The sequence below is a fragment of the Pseudophryne corroboree genome, chromosome 9 (genome assembly GCF_028390025.1).
Source record: "Pseudophryne corroboree isolate aPseCor3 chromosome 9, aPseCor3.hap2, whole genome shotgun sequence".
NCBI lineage: Eukaryota > Metazoa > Chordata > Amphibia > Anura > Myobatrachidae > Pseudophryne > Pseudophryne corroboree.
The window spans coordinates 313,195,662-313,220,277 of NC_086452.1; the positions used below are offsets into that span (position 1 = coordinate 313,195,662).

At 47.3% G+C, this 24,616-nt stretch overlaps 1 protein-coding gene across 1 annotated transcript in view; it reads right to left on the reverse strand.

Moving 5' to 3' along the window:
- The window catches only part of LOC134958081 (cytochrome P450 2D15), a 210,769-nt gene that overhangs the window by 48,633 nt on the left and 137,520 nt on the right, over positions 1 to 24,616 (reverse strand). Inside the window, exon 3 of the mRNA XM_063940440.1 lies at positions 9,714 to 9,866. Coding sequence (XP_063796510.1) covers positions 9,714 to 9,866 — 153 coding nt within the window. The remainder of the gene's footprint in view (positions 1 to 9,713; positions 9,867 to 24,616) is intronic.

Sequence of the window (24,616 nt, forward strand, 5' to 3'; positions counted from 1 at the left end):
ATGGGGATTATACCAAAGCTCCCAAACGGGCGGGAGAGTGCGGATGACTCTGCAGCACCAAATGAGAGAACTCCAGGTCCTCCTCAGCCAGGGTATCAAATTTGTAGAATTTTACAAACGTATTTGCTCCTGACCAAGTAGCTGCTTGGCAATGTTGTAAAGCCGAGACCCCTCGGGCAGCCGCCCAAGATGAGCCCACCTTCCTTGTGGAATGGGCTTTTACAGATTTTGGCTGTGGCAGGCCTGCCACAGAATGTGCAAGCTGAATTGTACTACAAATCCAACGAGCAATAGTCTGCTTAGAAGCAGGAGCACCCAGCTTGTTGGGTGCATACAGAATAAACAACGAGTCAGATTTTCTGACTCCAGCCGTCCTGGAAACCTATATTTCCAGGGCCCTGACAACGTCTAGCAACTTGGAGTCCTCCAAGTCCCTAGTAGCCGCAGGCACCACAATAGGTTGATTCAGGTGAAACGCTGAAAACCACCTTAGGGAGAAACTGAGGACAAGTCCTCAATTCCGCCCTGTCCGAATGGAAAATCAGATGAGGGCTTTTACAGGATAAAGCCGTCAATTCTGACACGCACCTGGCCCAGGCCAGGGCCAACAGCATGACCACTTTCCATGTGAGATATTTTAACTCCTCATATTTAAGTGGTTCAAACCAATGTGACTTTTGGAACCCAAAAACTACATTTAGATCCCAAGGTGCCACTGGAGGCACAAAAGGAGGCTGTATATACAGTACCCCTTTCACAAACGTCTGAACTTCAGGGACTGAAGCTAGTTCTTTTTGGAAGAAAATTGACAGGGCCGAAATTTGAACCTTAATGGACCCCCATTTCAGGCCCATAGACACTCCTGTTTGCAGGAAAAGTAGGAATCGACCTAGTTGAAAAATTCCTCCGTCGGGGCCTTACTGGCCTCGCACTACGCAACATATTTTCGCCAAATGCGGTGATAATGTTTTGCGGTTATATCTTTCCTGGCTTTGATCAGGATAGGAATGACTTCATCCGGAATGCCTTTCTCCTTCAGGATCCGGCGTTCAACCGCCATGCCGTCAAACGCAGCCGCGGTAAGTCTTGGAACAGACAGGGTCCTTGCTGGAGCAGGTCCCTTCTTAGAGGTAGAGGCCACGGATCCTCCGTGAGCATCTCTTGAAGTTACGGTTACCAAGTCCCTCTTGGCCAATCCGGAGCCACGAATATAGTGCTTACTCCTCTCCATCTTATAATTCTCAGTACCTTGGGTATGAGAGGCAGAGGAGGGAACACATACACTGACTGGTACACCCACTGTGTTACCAGAGCGTCTACAGCTATTGCCTGAGGGTCCCTTGACCTGGCGCAATACTTGTCGAGTTTTATAAACATGTGGAAGACTTCTGGGTGAAGTCCCCACTCTCCCGGGTGGAGGTCGTGTCTACTGAGGAAGTCTGCTTCCCAGTTGTCCACTCCCGGAATGAATACTGCTGACAGTGCTATCACATGATTTTCCGCCCAGCGAAGAATCCTTGCAGCTTCTGCCTTGCCCTCCTGCTTCTTGTGTCACCCTGTCTGTTTACGTGGGTGACTGCCGTGATGTTGTCCGAATGGATCAACTCCGGGTGACCTTGAAGCAGAGGTCTTGCTGAGCTTAGAGCATTGTAAATGGCCCTTAGCTTCAGGATATTTATGTGAAGTGATGTCTCCAGGCTTGACCATAAGCTCTGGAAATTCCTTCCCTGTGTGACTGCTCCCCAGCCTCGCAGGCTGGCATCCGTGGTCACCAGGACCCAGTCCTGAATGTCGAATCTGCGGCCCTCTAGAAGATGAGCACTCTGCAACCACCACAGGAGAGACACCCTTGTGCTTGGTGACAGGGTTATCCGCTGATGCATCTGAAGATGCGACCCGGACCATTTGTCCAGCAGGTCCCACTGGAAAGTTCTTGCATGGAATCTGCCGAATGGGATTGCTTCGTAGGAAGTCACCATTTTTCCCAGAACCCTTTCATTGATGTACTGAGACTTGGCTCGGTTATAGGAGGTTCCCGACTAGCTCGGATAACTCCCTGACTTTCTCCTCCGGGAGAAACACCTTTTTCTGGACTGTGTCCAGGATCATCCCTAGGAACAGAAGACGAGTCGTCGGAATCAGCTGAGATTTTGGAATATTGAGAATCCAATCGTGCTGCTGCAACACTACCTGAGATAGTGCTACACCGACCTCCAACTGTTCCCTGGATCTTACCCTTATCAGGGAATCGTCCAAGTAAGGGATAACTAAAATTCCCTTCCTTCGAAGGAGTATCATCATTTCGGCCATTACCTTGGTAAAGACCCGGGGTGCCGTGGACCATCCATACGGCAGCGTCTGAAACTGATAGTGACAGTTCTGTACCACAAACCTGAGGTACCCTTGGTGAGAAGGGTAAATTGGGACATGAAGGCAAGCATCCTTGATGTCCCGAGACATCATGTAGTCCCCTTCTTCCAGGTTCGCAATCACTGCTCTGAGTGACTCAATCTTGAATTTGAACCTCCGTATGTAAGTGTTCAAGATTTTAGATTTAGACTCGGTCTCACCGAGCCGTCCGGCTTCGGTACCACAACCGTGTGGAATAATACCCCGTTCCCTGTTGCAGGAGGGGTACCTTGATTATCACCTGCTGGGAATACAGCTTGTGAATGGCTTCCAAAACTGCCTCCCTGTCAGATGGAGACATCGGTAAAGCCGACTTTAGGAAACGGCGAGGGGGAGACGTCTCGAATTCCAATTTGTACCCCTGAGATATCACCTGAAGGATCCAGGGGTCTAATTGCGAGTGAGCCCACTGCGCGCTGAAATTCATTGAGACGGGCCCCCACCGTGCCTGATTCTGCTTGTAAAGCCCCAGCGTCATACTGAGGGCTTGGCAGAGGCGGGAGAGGGCTTCTGTTCCTGGGAACTGGCTGATTTCTGCAGCCTTTTTCCTCTCCCTCTGTCACGGGGCAGAAATGAGGAACCTTTTGCCCGCGAAAGGACTGCGCCTGATAATACGGCGTCTTCTTATGTTGAGAGGCGACCTGGGGTACAAACGTGGATTTCCCAGCTGTTGCCGTGGCCACCTCCGCCTCACCTGACCACTGTCGTGTCCATAACCCTCTACTGGCAGAAATGGACAACGCACTTAGACTTGATGCCAGTCGGCAAATATTCCGCTGTGCATCACGCATATCTAGAAATGCATCTTTTAAATGCTCTATAGACAATAATATACTGTCCCTATCTAGGGTATCAATATTTTCAGTCAGGGAATCCGACCACGCCAACCCAGCACTGCACATCCAGGCTGAGGCGATTGCTGGTCGCAGTATAACACCAGTATGTGTGTAAATACATTTTAGGATACTCTCCTGCTTTCTATCAGCAGGATCCTTAAGGGCGGCCATCTCAGGAGAGGGTAGAGCCCTTGTTCTTACAAGCGTGTGAGCGCTTTATCCACCCTAGGGGGTGTTTCCCAACGCACCCTAACCTCTGGCGGGAAAGGATATAATGCCAATAACATTTTAGAAATTATCAGTTGTTATCGGGGGAAACCCACGCATCATCACACACCTCATTTAATTTCTCAGATTCAGGAAAACTACAGGTAGTTTTTCCTCACCGAACATAATACCCCTTTTTGGTGGTACTCGTATTATCAGAAATGTGTAAAACATTTTTCATTGCCTCAATCATGTAACGTGTGGCCCTACTGGAAGTCACATTTGTCTCTTCACCGTCGACACTGGAGTCAGTATCCGTGTCGGCGTCTATATCTGCCATCTGAGGTAACGGCGCTTTAGAGCCCCTGACGGCCTATAAGACGTCTGGACAGGCACAAGCTGAGTAGCCGGCTGTCTCATGTCAACCACTGTCTTTTATACAGAGCTGACACTGTCACGTAATTCCTTCCAACAGTTCATCCACTCAGGTGTCGACCCCCTAGGGGGTGACATCACTATTACAGGCAATCTGCTCCGTCTCCACATCATTTTTCTCCTCATACATGTCGACACAAACGTACAGACACACAGCACACACACAGGGAATGCTCTGATAGAGGACAGGACCCCACTAGCCCTTTGGGGAGACAGAGGGAGAGTTTGCCAGCACACACCAGAGCGCTATATATATACAGGGATAACCTTATATAAGTGTTTTTCCCCTTATAGCTGCTGTATTTTTAATACTGCGCGTAATTAGTGCCCCCCTCTCTTTTTTAACCCTTTCTGTAGTGTAGTGACTGCAGGGGAGAGCCAGGAAACTTCCCTCCAACGGAGCTGTGAGGGAAAATGGCGCCAGTGTGCTGAGGAGATAGGCTCCGCCCCCTTCTCGGCGGCCTTATCTCCCGTTTTTCTGTGTATTCTGGCAGGGGTTAAATTCATCCATATAGCCCAGGAGCTATAAGTGATGCATTTTTTTTGCCATCCAAGGTGTTTTTATTGCGTCTCAGGGCGCCGCCCCCAAGCGCCCTGCACCCTCAGTGACCGAAGTGTGAAGTGTGCTGAGAGCAATGGCGCACAGCTGCAGTGCTGTGCGCCACCTTGTTGAAGACAGGACGTCTTCTGCCGCCGATTTTCCGGACCTCTTCTGTCTTCTGGCTCTGTAAGGGGGCCGGCGGCGCGGCTCTGGGACCTATCCATGGCTGGGCCTGTGATCGGTCCCTCTGGAGCTAATATCCAGTAGCCTAAGAAGCCCAATCCACTCTGCACGCAGGTGAGTTCGCTTCTTCTCCCCTTAGTCCCTCGATGCAGTGAGCCTGTTGCCAGCAGGTCTCACTGAACATAAAAAACCTAAAACTAAACTTTTCACTAAGCAGCTCAGGAGAGCCACCTAGTGTGCACCCTTCTCGTTCGGGCACAAAAATCTAACTGAGGCTTGGAGGAGGGTCATAGGGGGAGGAGCCAGTGCACACCAGGTAGTTCTAAAGCTTTACTTTTGTGCCCAGTCTCCTGCGGAGCCGCTATTCCCCATGGTCCTTACGGAGTCCCCAGCATCCACTAGGACGTCAGAGAAAAGTGGATTCATAGTGTTACTACTATACTCATGGCTGCTTGCGCTAATATCATGCTTCCTACTAATAATATCACAGATTCATACTGTATGAGAGCATTGGGGTCATTTATCCCTTGCAGGGACACCAGTGCAGGGTACCTTTTACTTTCACAACAGGAATTACTGTTTTTCAAAAAGGCCTCCTTAGACAAATAAAAGTATTTTATATTTTTTATACTTCCTTCACTCAGGGGCGGATTTAGGGGTTATGGCACCCCTAGGCACAACAGTATGGGACACCACCGCTGTCCATTTTTTCGTTTTCATTCTTTGATCAAATGCCCAAATTTTGACGATTGGTAGTTTAGTATAATATAACCTAAAATATTTAGATTTTGAAAAGGTCAAGTCACGCTTTGCTAGCGATAATAAAAAGTCATCTAACATTTGCCGTGCCTGTGTGTAATTCGATTTGGTGTCAGGGGAGGGAGAGTCTATATAGGAGCGTAAAGCCACCGTTAGTGCAGCATGTAGATTATGGTATTGTGCAGATGGTTTTTTCTTTTGCTGTGAGATGTAGTTCATAATGTGGCTCCTCATAGTAGCCTTAGACGCTCCCCAAAAACAGTCGGTTGGTCCCTGTAGTCAATATTATTGTCGGTATATGTCATCCAACTATTAATGAGAAACTGACGTAAGTCCTCCAAGGCGTACAAATGAGCCAGGAAACGCCATGGTTTAAAGTTTTCCGTACCTGCTGCAGAGCTGTCTTAACAGCAGTGCAGGCCCCTGGGCACAGAAATGCACTGGGCTCCCTACCCACCCATCAGCGGTAGGGGTGGGGGGTGCTATCAGCGGCAGCTTTGATGTTCCGCAGGCAGTAGGGGTTTCTATCTTTCCCTCAGCATGTACGACCCAGAGAAATTATTTCTGCTAATTACTCTTTTACTACACAGATGGGACAGAAAGGAGAGCACTAAACTGTAGAAGGGGACATTGGGCTGAATGAAGGGACCAGGGTACGTGATTTCCAGGGTGGTACGGGGTGTTTAATAGGAGGGGAGGGGTGGATAGTGGAGTGGGCTTAATATTTATAATTTTCTGGTGGGAGGACAGCTTGCTTTACTGCAGATATCTCCAGTTCCTGGAAATAGATTTCCTAGCTTTAATGTGATAAAAATAAACTAGAGAGTCCCACCTTTCAGGAGGTACTGAGGACTTGGGGATCACAGTTCAGGAACCAGAGCAATCCAACAACAAAAATATAAAACTGCATACCAGGCGTGTGGAGTTGGAGCAGGGACCAGCTGCTGGAAGGCTGATGTCTCTGGTTCTGGGCATAGCATAGACAAGCTGCCAGTGTTCACCAAAGAGGAGAGTCCCAGCTTTTGGAGTATACTCTCCGAAAAACTCTAAGTCAGACAGAATTCAAGGTATCTGGCTGGAAAAAGCAATTAACAGGCTTGGATGGGGACCACTGCTTTGAAGTCAGATATCTCCGGTTCCTCAGTGCAGATTTTCAAAAATCTGGTACCCCTGGAAAGAGGGGACCCTCGGCTATCAGCCTAGTGCACTTTTACTCCTGGGGCCTGAGGGCAAGAGCCCATTGAGCCCATACGAAAAGACAGCCCTGACCTGCTGTTCTCTCAAGACTAAGCAAAACTGGGGCATGGGCGGAGACCAAGATATTGTTGATATCTGCTTTAATTAGGAAGAAAGACAGCAGAAGATATGGCAGATGAGAGAGAGGATGAAAGAAGCAGTAGATATAGCAGGGGGGAGAGAGGAAGAAAGACAGCATTAGATATGGCAGGTGAGAGAGAGGAAGAAAGACAGCAGTAGATATGGCAGGTGAGAGAGAGGAAGAAAGACAGCAGTAGATTTGGCAGGTGAGAGAGAGGAAGAAAGAAGCAGTAGATTTGGCAGGTGAGAGAGAGGAAGAAAGAAGCAGTAGATTTGGCAGGTGAGAGAGAGGAAGAAAGAAGCAGTAGATTTGGCAGGTGAGAGAGAGGAAGAAAGAAGCAGTAGATTTGGTAGGTGAGAGAGAGGAAGAAAGAAGCAGTAGATTTGGCAGGTGAGAGAGAGGAAGAAAGACAGCAGTAGATATGGCAGGTGAGAGAGAGGAAGAAAGAAGCAGTAGATTTGGCAGGTGAGAGAGAGGAAGAAAGACAGCAGTAGATATGGCAGGTGAGAGAGAGGAAGAAAGAAGCAGTATATTTGGCAGGTGAGAGAGAGAGGAAGAAAGACAGCAGTAGATATGGCAGGTGAGAGAGAGGAAGAAAGACAGCATTAGATATAGCGGGGGGGAGCGAGGAAGAAAGACAGCATTAGATATGGCAGGTGAGAGAGAGGAAGAAAGACAGCATTAGATATGGCAGGTGAGAGAGAGGAAGAAAGAAGCATTAGATATAGCAGGGGGGAGAGAGAAAGAAAGACAGCATTAGATTTGGCAGGTGAGAGAGAGGAAGAAAGACAGCAGTAGATATGGCAGGTGAGAGAGAGGAAGAAAGACAGCATTAGATATGGCAGGTGAGAGAGAGGAAGAAAGAAGCATTAGATATAGCAGGGGGGAGAGAGAAAGAAGGACAGCATTAGATTTGGCAGGTAAGAGAGAGGAAGAAAGACAGCAGTAGATATGGCAGGTGAGAGAGAGGAAGAAAGACAGCATTAGATATGGCAGGTGAGAGAGAGGAAGAAAGACAGCATTAGATTTGGCAGGTGAGAGAGAGGAAGAAAGACAGCATTAGATTTGGCAGGTGAGAGAGAGGAAGAAATACAGCAGTAGATATGGCAGGTGAGAGAGAGGAAGAAAGACAGCATTAGATTTGGCAGGTGAGAGAGAGGAAGAAAGACAGCAGTAGATATGGCAGGTGAGAGAGAGGAAGAAAGACAGCAGTAGATATGGCAGGTGAGAGAGTGGAAGAAAGAAGCAGTAGACATGGAAGGTGAGAGAGAGGAAGAAAGACAGCAGTAGATATGGCAGGTGAGAGAGAGGAAGAAAGACAGCAGTAGATATGGCAGGTGAGAGAGAGGAAGAAAGAAGCAGTAGATTTGGCAGGTGAGAGAGAGGAAGAAAGAAGCAGTAGATTTGGCAGGTGAGAGAGAGGAAGAAAGACAGCAGTAGATATGGCAGGTGAGAGAGAGGAAGAAAGAAGCAGTAGATTTGGCAGGTGAGAGAGAGGAAGAAAGAAGCAGTAGATTTGGCAGGTGAGAGAGAGGAAGAAAGACAGCAGTAGATATGGCAGGTGAGAGAGAGAGAGGAAGAAAGACAGCAGTAGATATGGCAGGTGAGAGAGAGGAAGGAAGAAGCAGTAGATTTGGCAGGTGAGAGAGAGGAAGAAAGACAGCAGTAGATATGGCAGGCGAGAGAGAGGAAGAAAGACAGCAGTAGATATGGCAGGTGAGAGAGAGGAAGAAAGACAGCAGTAGATATGGCAGGTGAGAGAGAGGAAGAAAGACAGCAGTAGATATGGCAGGTGAGAGAGAGGAAGAAAGACAGCATTAGATATGGCAGGTGAGAGAGAGGAAGAAAGACAGCATTAGATATAGCAGGGGGGAGCGAGGAAGAAAGACAGCATTAGATATGGCAGGTGAGAGAGAGGAAGAAAGACAGCATTAGATATGGCAGGTGAGAGAGAGGAAGAAAGACAGCATTAGATATAGCAGGGGGGAGCGAGGAAGAAAGACAGCATTAGATATGGCAGGTGAGAGAGAGGAAGAAAGACAGCATTAGATATGGCAGGTGAGAGAGAGGAAGAAAGAAGCATTAGATATGGCAGGTGAGAGAGAGGAAGAAAGACAGCATTAGATTTGGCAGGTGAGAGAGAGGAAGAAAGACAGCAGTAAATATGGCAGGTGAGAGAGAGGAAGAAAGACAGCAGTAGATATGGCAGGTGAGAGAGAGGAAGAAAGACAGCAGTAGATATGGCAGGTGAGAGAGAGGAAGGAAGACAGCAGTAGATATGGCAGGTGAGAGAGAGGAAGAAAGACAGCAGTAGATATGGCAGGTGAGAGAGAGGAAGAAAGAAGCAGTAGATTTGGCAGGTGAGAGAGAGGATGAAAGACAGCAGTAGATATGGCAGGTGAGAGAGAGGAAGAAAGACAGCATTAGATATGGCTGGTGAGAGAGAGGAAGAAAGAAGCAGTAGATATGGCAGGTGAGAGAGAGGAAGAAAGACAGCAGTAGATATCGCAGGTGAGAGAGAGGAAGAAAGAAGCAGTAGATTTGGCAGGTGAAAGAGAGGAAGAAAGAAGCAGTAGATTTGGCAGGTGAGAGAGCGAGAGGAAAACATCAGATGGAGAATTACTGTAGTTGTGAGAAACTTCAGCATAGGACTGGCACTGGTGTCCAGACAAGCTCATGAGTTGTTATTGAAAAACCCTAATAAAGCAAAAACCATTACAAGCAATACTACAGTGGCAGTTATAGTAAGTACAAATACATGTCAAAACAGCATAATGAAGGGAATGTATTATGTGGGACTTTCATATGCTCAGAAAATATGGGTTTTGAAACAAGAGCTGTGGCCTCATACCCTTTTGGTATGAGGTCCAACAATGCGGTGTTCCATCCCTGGTCAGAACCTATTAGACTTAAATTTAGATTCAAATATTTATTCATGGTGACACATCAAATAAGCAGCATACATATTAACATCTGGAGTGATGTACTGTATGTTACAATCCTTATACATAAATCCATGACTGACCTTTCTGGGATTTGAATACCGAACACATACAGTGCACTTCCTCTGTCACTCTCTCCTCCAGGGATTTCTTTCCCATCCCAAAGTTTCTCAGCGTTGACAGAGTGAATCTTCTTTGCTCTTTCCAGGAACGCCCATATCTGACTAACACCAATCCTGAGAATAATACATTTTCATTTAGGGTCAGTGCATTGTAGATGAGAGATGTCCAGGTTCGGATTTACTCGGTACTTAACGCCAGAATTAACGTGGGTTTGGATTTATCTGGATTTTTCTTAATGGCTAACCAAAACACGTGACATCCGAGAGCCAATAAGATGCTGTTTTGAGATCCGGGTAAATCCGAGTAAATCCTCGTAAATCAGATCCTGCACATCTCTATTGTAGATAAGGGTGATATCTGACAGAGCTACAAATGTCACTGATTTGTACAGCAGCTGGAGACATGTCATGCCTAACTGTAATATTTACCTCCTGTTATAATTTACGTATATTCTGATTTTCAGTTATACAAGTATTGCACAGGTACATATGAGTATTTTTTAGCTCTATATTGTTGTGATGGAAAGGATGAGTTTAAATCAAATGATGAACAAAATTATATCTAATAGACTGACGTTTTGTAAGCAGTGAGTGACCACTGAAATGTGCAGTGTAAAATGGCACAATTGTGCATGAATTACTTACAGTGAGTATGCTAAATGCAGTGTTATGGTAAGAATTAAGAGCACTAAGGGGCAGACGTACTAAGGGGTCTATTTATCACCACCCGCATCTGATGATTCAGATGACAGGTGATAACCTAGACTAAACTCGCACTGCGATAATTGAGTACATCACATGGATGTATCAATTATCGCATGCGGGCAAGCTCTGTCCCTGCAATGCCTCTCCGCAGCATCATCGGGTAGTTTCCATAAAAAATACCCCAATGTCCGCCCGCCACTACTGCTACTGCCGGGATTCCCCCTTTCCCCCATCCCTCCCTACCCGTCGCTACTACCCCTGCGCCGCAAAAAGCACCCACCCACGGATATTATACATACCAGTCCCTGGAGCCGGTGACCACTGCCCCAGGTGGCTGCCGGTCACATCGGAAATGCGATATGAGTTACTGAAAAAAAGTGAATTAAAGGGGTTGGAGTAGTTTTTCATGAAAACTGCTCCAAATGCCCTTTAATACATTGGAGAGATAATAAATAATGTGAAAAGGGGGTGAAAATCATGTTAATAAATAGGACCCTAAGTCTTGAAAAGTGGAGAGTGATAAAGTTCCAGCCAATCAGCTCATAATTGCCATGTTACACGTAGAGATGAGCGGGTTCGGTTTCTCTGAATCCGAACCCGCACGAACTTCATGTTTTTTTTCACGGGTCCGAGCGACTCGGATCTTCCCGCCTTGCTCGGTTAACCCGAGCGCGCCCGAACGTCATCATGACGCTGTCGGATTCTCGCGAGACTCGGATTCTATATAAGGAGCCGCGCGTCGCCGCCATTTTCACACGTGCATTGAGATTGATAGGGAGAGGACGTGGCTGGCGTCCTCTCCATTTAGATTAGGAGAGAGAGAGAGAGATTGACCTGAGGCTGATACTGTAGAAGAGAGTGCAGAGTTTAGTGACTGACCACAGTGACCACCAGCAGTGCAGTTGTTTTATTTAATATATCCGTTCTCTGCCTGAAAAAAACGGTACACACAGTGACTCAGTCACATACCATATCTGTGTGCACTGCTCAGCCCAGTGTGCTGCATGCCTGCATCATCTATGTATATATTATATATCTGACTGTGCTCAGCTCACACAGCTTATAATTGTGGGGGAGACTGGGGAGCACTGCAGTGCCAGTTATAGGTTATAGCAGGAGCCAGGAGTACAAGACAGTCACATACCATATCTGTGTGCACTGCTCAGCCCAGTGTGCTGCATCATCTATGTATATATTATATATCTGACTGTGCTCAGCTCACACAGCTTATAATTGTGGGGGAGACTGGGGAGCACTGCAGTGCCAGTTATAGGTTATAGCAGGAGCCAGGAGTACATATTATATTAAAATTAAACAGTGCACACTTTTGCTGCAGGAGTGCCACTGCCAGTGTGACTGACCAGTGACCTGACCACACTGACCACCAGTATAGTTAGTAGTATACTATATTGTGATTGCCTGAAAAAGTTAAACACTCGTCGTGTGACTTCACTTGTGTGGTGTTTTTTTTTTTATTCTATAAAAAACTCATTCTGCTGACAGACAGTGTCCAGCAGGTCCGTCATTATATAATATATATACCTGTCCGGCTGCAGTAGTGATATATATATATTTTTTATATTATTATTTATCATCCAGTCGCAGCAGACACAGTACGGTAGTTCACGGCTGTAGCTACCTCTGTGTCGGCACTCGGCAGTCCATCCATAATTGTATACCACCTACCCGTGGTTTTTTTTTCTTTCTTCTTTATACATACATACTACTACATCTCTTTATCAACCAGTCTATATTAGCAGCAGACACAGTACAGTACGGTAGTTCACGGCTGTGGCTACCTCTGTGTCGGCACTCGGCAGTCCGTCCATAATTGTATACCACCTAACCGTGGTTTTTTTTTTCTTTCTTCTTTATACATACATACTACGACATCTCTTTATCAACCAGTCTATATTAGCAGCAGACACAGTACAGTACGGTAGTTCACGGCTGTGGCTACCTCTGTGTCGGCACTCGGCAGTCCGTCCATAATTGTATACCACCTAACCGTGGTTTTTTTTTCTTTCTTCTTCATACATACATACTACGACATCTCTTTATCAACCAGTCTATATTAGCAGCAGACACAGTACAGTACGGTAGTTCACGGCTGTGGCTACCTCTGTGTCGGCACTCGGCAGTCCGTCCATAATTGTATACCACCTAACCGTGGTTTTTTCTTCTTTCTTCTTTATACATACATACTACGATATCTCTTTATCAACCAGTCTATATTAGCAGCAGACACAGTACAGTACGGTAGTTCACGGCTGTGGCTACCTCTGTGTCGGCACTCGGCAGTCCGTCCATAATTGTATACCACCTAACCGTGGTTTTTTTTTCTTTCTTCTTCATACATACATACTACGACATCTCTTTATCAACCAGTCTATATTAGCAGCAGACACAGTACAGTACGGTAGTTCACGGCTGTGGCTACCTCTGTGTCGGCACTCGGCAGTCCGTCCATAATTGTATACCACCTACCCGTGGTTTTTTTTTCTTTCTTCTTTATACATACATACTACTACATCTCTTTATCAACCAGTCTATATTAGCAGCAGACACAGTACAGTACGGTAGTTCACGGCTGTGGCTACCTCTGTGTCGGCACTCGGCAGTCCGTCCATAATTGTATACCACCTACCCGTGGTTTTTTTTTCTTTCTTCTTCATACATACATACTACGACATCTCTTTATCAACCAGTCTATATTAGCAGCAGACACAGTACAGTACGGTAGTTCACGGCTGTGGCTACCTCTGTGTCGGCACTCGGCAATCCGTCCATAATTGTATACCACCTAACCGTGGTTTTTTTTCTTTCTTCTTCATACATACATACTACGACATCTCTTTATCAACCAGTCTATATTAGCAGCAGACACAGTACGGTAGTTCACGGCTGTAGCTACCTCTGTGTCGGCACTCGGCAGTCCGTCCATAATTGTATACTAGTATCCATCCATCTCCATTGTTTACCTGAGGTGCCTTTTAGTTGTGCCTATTAAAATATGGAGAACAAAAATGTTGAGGTTCCAAAATTAGGGAAAGATCAAGATCCACTTCCACCTCGTGCTGAAGCTGCTGCCACTAGTCATGGCCGAGACGATGAAATGCCAGCAACGTCGTCTGCCAAGGCCGATGCCCAATGTCATAGTACAGAGCATGTCAAATCCAAAACACCAAATATCAGTAAAAAAAGGACTCCAAAACCTAAAATAAAATTGTCGGAGGAGAAGCGTAAACTTGCCAATATGCCATTTACCACACGGAGTGGCAAGGAACGGCTGAGGCCCTGGCATATGTTCATGGCTAGTGGTTCAGCTTCACATGAGGATGGAGGCACTCAGCCTCTCGCTAGAAAAATGAAAAGACTCAAGCTGGCAAAAGCAGTAGCACCGCAAAGAACTGTGCGTTCTTCGAAATCCCAAATCCACAAGGAGAGTCCAATTGTGTCGGTTGCGATGCCTGACCTTCCCAACACTGGACGTGAAGAGCATGCGCCTTCCACCATTTGCACGCCCCCTGCAAGTGCTGGAAGGAGCACCCGCAGTCCAGTTCCTGATAGTCAGATTGAAGATGTCAGTGTTGAAGTACACCAGGATGAGGAGGATATGGGTGTTGCTGGCGCTGGGGAGGAAATTGACCAGGAGGATTCTGATGGTGAGGTGGTTTGTTTAAGTCAGGCACCCGGGGAGACACCTGTTGTCCGTGGGAGGAATATGGCCGTTGACATGCCTGGTGAAAATACCAAAAAAATCAGCTCTTCGGTGTGGAAGTATTTCACCAGAAATGCGGACAACAGGTGTCAAGCCGTGTGTTCCCTTTGTCAAGCTGTAATAAGTAGGGGTAAGGACGTTAACCACCTCGGAACATCCTCCCTTATACGTCACCTGCAGCGCATTCATAATAAGTCAGTGACAAGTTCAAAAACTTTGGGTGACAGCGGAAGCAGTCCACTGACCAGTAAATCCCTTCCTCTTGTAACCAAGCTCACGCAAACCACCCCACCAACTCCCTCAGTGTCAATTTCCTCCTTCCCCAGGAATGCCAATAGTCCTGCAGGCAATGTCACTGGCAATTCTGACGAGTCCTCTCCTGCCTGGGATTCCTCCGATGCATCCTTGCGTGTAACGCCTACTGCTGCTGGCGCTGCTGTTGTTGCTGCTGGGAGTCGATGGTCATCCCAGAGGGGAAGTCGTAAGCCCACTTGTACTACTTCCAGTAAGCAATTGACTGTTCAACAGTCCTTTGCGAGGAAGATGAAATATCACAGCAGTCATCCTGCTGCAAAGCGGATAACTGAGGCCTTGACAACTATGTTGGTGTTAGACGTGCGTCCGGTATCCACCGTTAGTTCACAGGGAACTAGACAATTTATTGAGGCAGTGTGCCCCCGTTACCAAATACCATCTAGGTTCCACTTCTCTAGGCAGGCGATACCGAGAATGTACACGGACGTCAGAAAAAGACTCACCAGTGTCCTAAAAAATGCAGTTGTACCCAATGTCCACTTAACCACGGACATGTGGACAAGTGGAGCAGGGCAGGGTCAGGACTATATGACTGTGACAGCCCACTGGGTAGATGTATGGACTCCCGCCGCAAGAACAGCAGCGGCGGCACCAGTAGCAGCATCTCGCAAACGCCAACTCTTTCCTAGGCAGGCTACGCTTTGTATCACCGGTTTCCAGAATACGCACACAGCTGAAAACCTCTTACGGCAACTGAGGAAGATCATCGCGGAATGGCTTACCCCAATTGGACTCTCCTGTGGATTTGTGGCATCGGACAACGCCAGCAATATTGTGTGTGCATTAAATATGGGCAAATTCCAGCACGTCCCATGTTTTGCACATACCTTGAATTTGGTGGTGCAGAATTATTTAAAAAACGACAGGGGCGTGCAAGAGATGCTGTCGGTGGCCAGAAAAATTGCGGGACACTTTCGGCGTACAGGCACCACGTACAGAAGACTGGAGCACCACCAAAAACGCCTGAACCTGCCCTGCCATCATCTGAAGCAAGAAGTGGTAACGAGGTGGAATTCAACCCTCTATATGCTTCAGAGGTTGGAGGAGCAGCAAAAGGCCATTCAAGCCTATACAATTGAGCACGATATAGGAGGTGGAATGCACCTGTCTCAAGCGCAGTGGAGAATGATTTCAACGTTGTGCAAGGTTCTGATGCCCTTTGAACTTGCCACACGTGAAGTCAGTTCAGACACTGCCAGCCTGAGTCAGGTCATTCCCCTCATCAGGCTTTTGCAGAAGAAGCTGGAGACATTGAAGGAGGAGCTAACACGGAGCGATTCCGCTAGGCATGTGGGACTTGTGGATGGAGCCCTTAATTGGCTTAACAAGGATTCACGGGTGGTCAATCTGTTGAAATCAGAGCACTACATTTTGGCCACCGTGCTCGATCCTAGATTTAAAGCCTACCTTGGATCTCTCTTTCCGGCAGACACAAGTCTGCTGGGGTTGAAAGACCTGCTGGTGAGAAAATTGTCAAGTCAAGCGGAACGCGACCTGTCAACATCTCCACCTTCACATTCTCCCGCAACTGGGGGTGCGAGGAAAAGGCTCAGAATTCCGAGCCCACCCGCTGGCGGTGATGCAGGGCAGTCTGGAGCGACTGCTGATGCTGACATCTGGTCCGGACTGAAGGACCTGACAACGATTACGGACATGTCGTCTACTGTCACTGCATATGATTCTCTCACCATTGAAAGAATGGTGGAGGATTATATGAGTGACCGCATCCAAGTAGGCACGTCACACAGTCCATACTTATACTGGCAGGAAAAAGAGGCAATTTGGAGGCCATTGCACAAACTGGCTTTATTCTACCTAAGTTGCCCTCCCACAAGTGTGTACTCCGAAAGAGTGTTTAGTGCCGCCGCTCACCTTGTCAGCAATCGGCGTACGAGGTTACATCCAGAAAATGTGGAGAAGATGATGTTCATTAAAATGAATTATAATCAATTCCTCCGCGGAGACATTGACCAGCAGCAATTGCCTCCACAAAGTACACAGGGAGCTGAGATGGTGGATTCCAGTGGGGACGAATTGATAATCTGTGAGGAGGGGGATGTACACGGTGATATATCGGAGGGTGATGATGAGGTGGACATCTTCCCTCTGTAGAGCCAGTTTGTGCAAGGAGAGATTAATTGCTTCTTTTTTGGGGGGGGTCCAAACCAACCCGTCATATCAGTCACAGTCGTGTGGCAGACCCTGTCACTGAAATGATGGGTTGGTTAAAGTGTGCATGTCCTGTTTTGTTTATACAACATAAGGGTGGGTGGGAGGGCCCAAGGACAATTCCATCTTGCACCTCTTTTTTCTTTTATTTTTCTTTGCGTCATGTGCTGTTTGGGGAGGGTTTTTTGGAAGGGACATCCTGCGTGACACTGCAGTGCCACTCCTAAATGGGCCCGGTGTTTGTGTCGGCCACTAGGGTCGCTAATCTTACTCACACAGTCAGCTACCTCATTGCGCCTCTTTTTTTCTTTGCGTCATGTGCTGATTGGGGAGGGTTTTTTGGAAGGGACATCCTGCGTGACACTGCAGTGCCACTCCTAAATGGGCCCGGTGTTTGTGTCGGCCACTAGGGTCGCTAATCTTACTCACACAGTCAGCTACCTCATTGCGCCTCTTTTTTTCTTTGCGTCATGTGCTGATTGGGGAGGGTTTTTTGGAAGGGACATCCTGCGTGACACTGCAGTGCCACTCCTAAATGGGCCCGGTGTTTGTGTCGGCCACTAGGGTCGCTAATCTTACTCACACAGTCAGCTACCTCATTGCGCCTCTTTTTTTCTTTGCGTCATGTGCTGATTGGGGAGGGTTTTTTGGAAGGGACATCCTGCGTGACACTGCAGTGCCACTCCTAAATGGGCCCGGTGTTTGTGTCGGCCACTAGGGTCGCTAATCTTACTCACACAGTCAGCTACCTCATTGCGCCTCTTTTTTTCTTTGCGTCATGTGCTGATTGGGGAGGGTTTTTTGGAAGGGACATCCTGCGTGACACTGCAGTGCCACTCCTAAATGGGCCCGGTGTTTGTGTCGGCCACTAGGGTCGCTAATCTTACTCACACAGTCAGCTACCTCATTGCGCCTCTTTTTTTCTTTGCGTCATGTGCTGATTGGGGAGGGTTTCTTGGAAGGGACATCCTGCGTGACACTGCAGTGCCACTCCTAAATGGGCCCGGTGTTTGTGTCGGCCACTAGGGTCGCTAATCTTACTCACACAGTCAGCTACCTCATTGCGCCTCTTTTTTTCTTTGCGTCATGTGCTGATTGGGGAGGGTTTTTTGGAAGGGACATCCTGCGTGACACTGCAGTGCCACTCCTAAATGGGCCCGGTGTTTGTGTCGGCCACTAGGGTCGCTTATCTTACTCACACAGTCAGCTACCTCATTGCGCCTCTTTTTTTCTTTGCGTCATGTGCTGATTGGGGAGGGTTTTTTGGAAGGGACATCCTGCGTGACACTGCAGTGCCACTCCTAGATGGGCCAGGTGTTTGTGTCGGCCACTAGTGTCGCTTAGCTTAGTCATCCAGCGACCTTGGTGCAAATTTTAGGACTAAAAATAATATTGTGAGGTGTGAGGTATTCAGAATAGACTGAAAATGAGTGGAAATTATGGTTTTTGAGGTTAATAATAATATGGGATCAAAATGACCCCCAAATTCTATGATTTAAGCTGTTTTTTAGTGTTTTTTTAAAAAAACACCCGAATCCAAAACACACCCGAATCCGACAAAAAAAATTCGGTGAGGTTTTGCCAAAACGCTGTCGAACCCAAAACACGGCCGCGGAACTGAACCCAAAACCAAAACACAAAACCCGAAAAATTTCAGGCGCTCATCTCTAGTTACACGCTGTGACAGGAGCTGGTTGGTTGGTACTTTATCTCCCTTCGCTTTATAACTTTAAGGCTTGGTAGCACATCTGTCCATAAATGACTTGGCACTCAGCCGCAATGCTAAAAGAAAGTGCAAAATAGATGTTTAGTAACTTTTCAATTTATTGTCAGAAAAGTCCCATTCAGCATTCATTATCATTGTACATTATGGTACATTTCCTGCATTCGCACATAGGCCCTCATTCCGAGTTGATCGCTAGCTGCCGTTGTTCGCAGCACAGCGATCAGGCAAAACAAATCTGCATTTCTGCACATGCGTATGGGCCGCAGTACGCATGCGCGAAGTACTTTCACACAAAACTATGCCGTTTTACACAAGGTCTAGCAACGCTTTTCTGTCGCTATGTTGATCGGTGTGTGAGTGACAGGAAGTGGGTGTTTCTGGGTGGTAACTGGCCGTTTTCAGGGAGTGTGCTAAAAAAACACAGGCGTGACAGGTAAAAACGCAGGCGTGCCTGGGGAAACGGGGGAGTGGCTGGCCAAACGCAGGGCGTGTTTGTGACGTCAAAACAGGAACTAAACTGTCTGCAGTGATCGCAAGGTAGGAGTAGGTTTGGAGCTGCTCAGAAACTGCATGAATATTTTTTCGCGCAGTTCTGTTAACCTTTCGGTCGCACTTCTGCTAAGCTAAGATACACTCCTAGAGGGCGGCGGCCTAGCGTTTGCACTTCTGCTAAAAGCAGCTAGCGATCGATCAACTCGGAATGAGGGCCATAGGGGGTAATTCCGAGTTGATCGCAGCAGCAAATTTGTTAGCAGTTGGGCAAAACCATGGAGGTCATTCCGAGTTGTTCGCTCGCAAGGCGATTTTAGCAGAGTTGCTCACGCTAAGCCGCCGCCTACTGGGAGTGAATCTTAGCATCTTAAAATTGCGAACGAAGTAATCGCAATATTGCGATTACACACCTCGTAGCAGTTTCTGAGTAGCTCCAGACTTACTCGGCATCTGCGATCAGTTCAGTGCTTGTCGTTCCTGGTTTGACGTCACAAACACTAGAGATGAGCGGGTTCGGTTCCTCGGAATCCGAACCCGCCCGAACTTCATGTTTTTTTTCACGGGTCCGAGCGACTCGGATCTTCCCGCCTTGCTCGGTTAACCCGAGCGCGCCCGAACGTCATCATGACGCTGTCGGATTCTCGCGAGGCTCGGATTCTATCGCGAGACTCGGATTCTATATAAGGAGCCGCGCGTCGACGCCATTTTCACTCGTGCATTGAGATTGATAGGGAGAGGACGTGTCTGGCGTCCTCTCCATTAGAATAGAGATAGATTAGATAGAGAGAGAGAGATTGTGCAGAGTCGCAGACAGAGTTAGTTTACCACAGTCAGTGACCAGTGCAGTTGCTAGTTAACTTTTATTTAATATAATATATCCGTTCACTTCTCTCTGCTATATCCGTTCTCTGCCTGAAAAAAAAAACGATACACAGCACAGTCAGTCACACAGTGTGACTCAGTCTGTGTGCACTCAGCTCAGCCCAGTGTGCTGCACAGTCATCAATGTATAAATTAAAAGCTTATAATTAATTGTGGGGGAGACTGGGGAGCACTGCAGGTTGTTAGCAGGAGCCAGGAGTACAATTATATTAATTAACAGTGCACACTTTTGCTGCAGGAGTGGTGACCAGTGCCTGACCACCAGTATAGTATTGTTGTATACTACTAATATCTCTTTAAATATCAACCAGTCTATATTAGCAGCAGACACAGTACAGTGCGGTAGTTCACGGCTGTGGCTACCTCTGTGTCGGCACACGGCAGGCAGTCCGTCCGACCAGAATTGTATTATTTATTATTATATACCTACCACCTAACCGTGTTTTTTTTTTCATTCTTTATACCGTCATAGTGTCATCCTAATTGTTACGAGTATACTACTATCTCTTTATCAACCAGTGTACAGTGCGGTAGTTCACGGCTGTGGCTACCTCTGTGTCGGCACACGGCAGGCAGTCCGTCCGACCAGAATTGTATTATTTATTATTATATACCTACCACCTAACCGTGGTTTTTTTTTCATTCTTTATACCGTCATAGTGTCATCCTAATTGTTACGAGTATACTACTATCTCTTTATCAACCAGTGTACAGTGCGGTAGTTCACGGCTGTGGCTACCTCTGTGTCGGCACACGGCAGGCAGTCCGTCCGACCAGAATTGTATTATTTATTATTATATACCTACCACCTAACCGTGGTTTTTTTTTTCATTCTTTATACCGTCATAGTGTCATCCTAATTGTTACGAGTATACTACTATCTCTTTATCAACCAGTGTACAGTGCGGTAGTTCACGGCTGTGGCTACCTCTGTGTCGGCACACGGCAGGCAGTCCGTCCGACCAGAATTGTATTATTTATTATTATATACCTACCACCTAACCGTGGTTTTTTTTTTCATTCTTTATACCGTCATAGTGTCATCCTAATTGTTACGAGTATACTACTATCTCTTTATCAACCAGTGTACAGTGCGGTAGTTCACGGCTGTGGCTACCTCTGTGTCGGCACACGGCAGGCAGTCCGTCCGACCAGAATTGTATTATTTATTATTATATACCTACCACCTAACCGTGGTTTTTTTTTCATTCTTTATACCGTCATAGTGTCATCCTAATTGTTACGAGTATACTACTATCTCTTTATCAACCAGTGTACAGTGCGGTAGTTCACGGCTGTGGCTACCTCTGTGTCGGCACACGGCAGGCAGTCCGTCCGACCAGAATTGTATTATTTATTATTATATACCTACCACCTAACCGTGGTTTTTTTTTCATTCTTTATACCGTCATAGTGTCATCCTAATTGTTACGAGTATACTACTATCTCTTTATCAACCAGTGTACAGTGCGGTAGTTCACGGCTGTGGCTACCTCTGTGTCGGCACACGGCAGGCAGTCCGTCCGACCAGAATTGTATTATTTATTATTATATACCTACCACCTAACCGTGGTTTTTTTTTCATTCTTTATACCGTCATAGTGTCATCCTAATTGTTACGAGTATACTACTATCTCTTTATCAACCAGTGTACAGTGCGGTAGTTCACGGCTGTGGCTACCTCTGTGTCGGCACACGGCAGGCAGTCCGTCCGACCAGAATTGTATTATTTATTATTATATACCTACCACCTAACCGTGGTTTTTTTTTCATTCTTTATACCGTCATAGTGTCATCCTAATTGTTACGAGTATACTACTATCTCTTTATCAACCAGTGTACAGTGCGGTAGTTCACGGCTGTGGCTACCTCTGTGTCGGCAGTCGGCAGGCAGTCCGTCCATCCATAATTGTATTATTATTATAATATATACCACCTAACCGTGGTTTTTTTATACCACCTAACCGTGGCAGTCCGTCCATAATTGTATACTAGTATCCAATCCATCCATCTCCATTGTTTACCTGAGGTGCCTTTTAGTTCTGCCTATAAAATATGGAGAACAAAAAAGTTGAGGTTCCAAAATTAGGGAAAGATCAAGATCCACTTCCACCTCGTGCTGAAGCTGCTGCCACTAGTCATGGCCGAGACGATGAAATGCCAGCAACGTCGTCTGCCAAGGCCGATGCCCAATGTCATAGTACAGAGCATGTCAAATCCAAAACACCAAATATCAGAAAAAAAAGGACTCCAAAACCTAAAATAAAATTGTCGGAGGAGAAGCGTAAACTTGCCAATATGCCATTTACCACACGGAGTGGCAAGGAACGGCTGAGGCCCTGGCCTATGTTCATGGCTAGTGGTTCAGCTTCACATGAGGATGGAAGCACTCAGCCTCTCGCTAGAAAACTGAAAAGACTCAAGCTGGCAAAAGCACCGCAAAGAACTGTGCGTTCTTTGAAATCCCAAATCCACAAGGAGAGTCCAATTGTGTCGTTTGCGATGCCTGACCTTCCCAACACTGGACGTGAAGAGCATGCGCCTTCCACTATTTGCATGCCCCCTGCAAGTGCTGGAAGGAGCACCCGCAGTCCAGTTCCTGATAGTCAGATTGAAGATGTCAGTGTTGAAGTACACCAGGATGAGGAGGATATGGGTGTTGCTGGCGCTGGGGAGGAAATTGACCAGGAGGATTCTGATGGTGAGGTGGTTTGTTTAAGTCAGGCACCCGGGGAGACACCTGTTGTCCGTGGGAGGAATATGGCCGTTGACATGCCAGGTGAAAATACCAAAAAAATCAGCTCTTCGGTGTGGAGGTATTTCACCACAAATGCGGACAACAGGTGTCAAGCCGTGTGTTCCCTTTGTCAAGCTGTAATAAGTAGGGGTAAGGACGTTAACCACCTCGGAACATCCTCCCTTATACGTCACCTGCAGCGCATTCATAATAAGTCAGTGACAAGTTCAAAAACTTTGGGTGACAGCGGAAGCAGTCCACTGACCAGTAAATCCCTTCCTCTTGTAACCAAGCTCACGCAAACCACCCCACCAACTCCCTCAGTGTCAATTTCCTCCTTCCCCAGGAATGCCAATAGTCCTGCAGGCCATGTCACTGGCAAGTCTGACGAGTCCTCTCCTGCCTGGGATTCCTCCGATGCATCCTTGTGTGTAACGCCTACTGCTGCTGGCGCTGCTGTTGTTGCCGCTGGGAGTCGATGGTCATCCCAGAGGGGAAGTCGTAAGCCCACTTGTACTACTTCCAGTAAGCAATTGACTGTTCAACAGTCCTTTGCGAGGAAGATGAAATATCACAGCAGTCATCCTACTGCAAAGCGGATAACTGAGGCCTTGGCATCCTGGGTGGTGAGAAACGTGGTTCCGGTATCCATCATTACTGCAGAGCCAACTAGAGACTTGTTGGAGGTACTGTGTCCCCGGTACCAAATACCATCTAGGTTCCATTTCTCTAGGCAGGCGATACCGAAAATGTACACAGACCTCAGAAAAAGAGTCACCAGTGTCCTAAAAAATGCAGCTGTACCCAATGTCCACTTAACCACGGACATGTGGACAAGTGGAGCAGGGCAGGGTCAGGACTATATGACTGTGACAGCCCACTGGGTAGATGTATGGACTCCCGCCGCAAGAACAGCAGCGGCGGCACCAGTAGCAGCATCTCGCAAACGCCAACTCTTTCCTAGGCAGGCTACGCTTTGTATCACCGCTTTCCAGAATACGCACACAGCTGAAAACCTCTTACGGCAACTGAGGAAGATCATCGCGGAATGGCTTACCCCAATTGGACTCTCCTGTGGATTTGTGGCATCGGACAACGCCAGCAATATTGTGTGTGCATTAAATCTGGGCCAATTCCAGCACGTCCCATGTTTTGCACATACCTTGAATTTGGTGGTGCAGAATTTTTAAAAAAACGACAGGGCCGTGCAAGAGATGCTGTCGGTGGCCAGAAGAATTGCGGGACACTTTCGGCGTACAGGCACCACGTACAGAAAACTGGAGCACCACCAAAAACTACTGAACCTGCCCTGCCATCATCTGAAGCAAGAAGTGGTAACGAGGTGGAATTCAACCCTCTATATGCTTCAGAGGTTGGAGGAGCAGCAAAAGGCCATTCAAGCCTATACAATTGAGCACGATATAGTAGGTGGAATGCACCTGTCTCAAGTGCAGTGGAGAATGATTTCAACGTTGTGCAAGGTTCTGATGCCCTTTGAACTTGCCACACGTGAAGTCAGTTCAGACACTGCCAGCCTGAGTCAGGTCATTCCCCTCATCAGGCTTTTGCAGAAGAAGCTGGAGGCATTGAAGGAGGAGCTAACACGGAGCGATTCCGCTAGGCATGTGGGACTTGTGGATGCAGCCCTTAATTCGCTTAACAAGGATTCACGGGTGGTCAATCTGTTGAAATCAGAGCACTACATTTTGGCCACCGTGCTCGATCCTAGATTTAAAGCCTACCTTGGATCTCTCTTTCCGGCAGACACAGGTCTGCTGGGGTTGAAAGACCTGCTGGTGACAAAATTGTCAAGTCAAGCGGAACGCGACCTGTCAACATCTCCTCCTTCACATTCTCCCGCAACTGGGGGTGCGAGGAAAAGGCTCAGAATTCCGAGCCCACCCGCTGGCGGTGATGCAGGGCAGTCTGGAGCGACTGCTGATGCTGACATCTGGTCCGGACTGAAGGACCTGACAACGATTACGGACATGTCGTCTACTGTCACTGCATATGATTCTCTCAACATTGATAGAATGGTGGAGGATTATATGAGTGACCGCATCCAAGTAGGCACGTCACACAGTCCGTACTTATACTGGCAGGAAAAAGAGGCAATT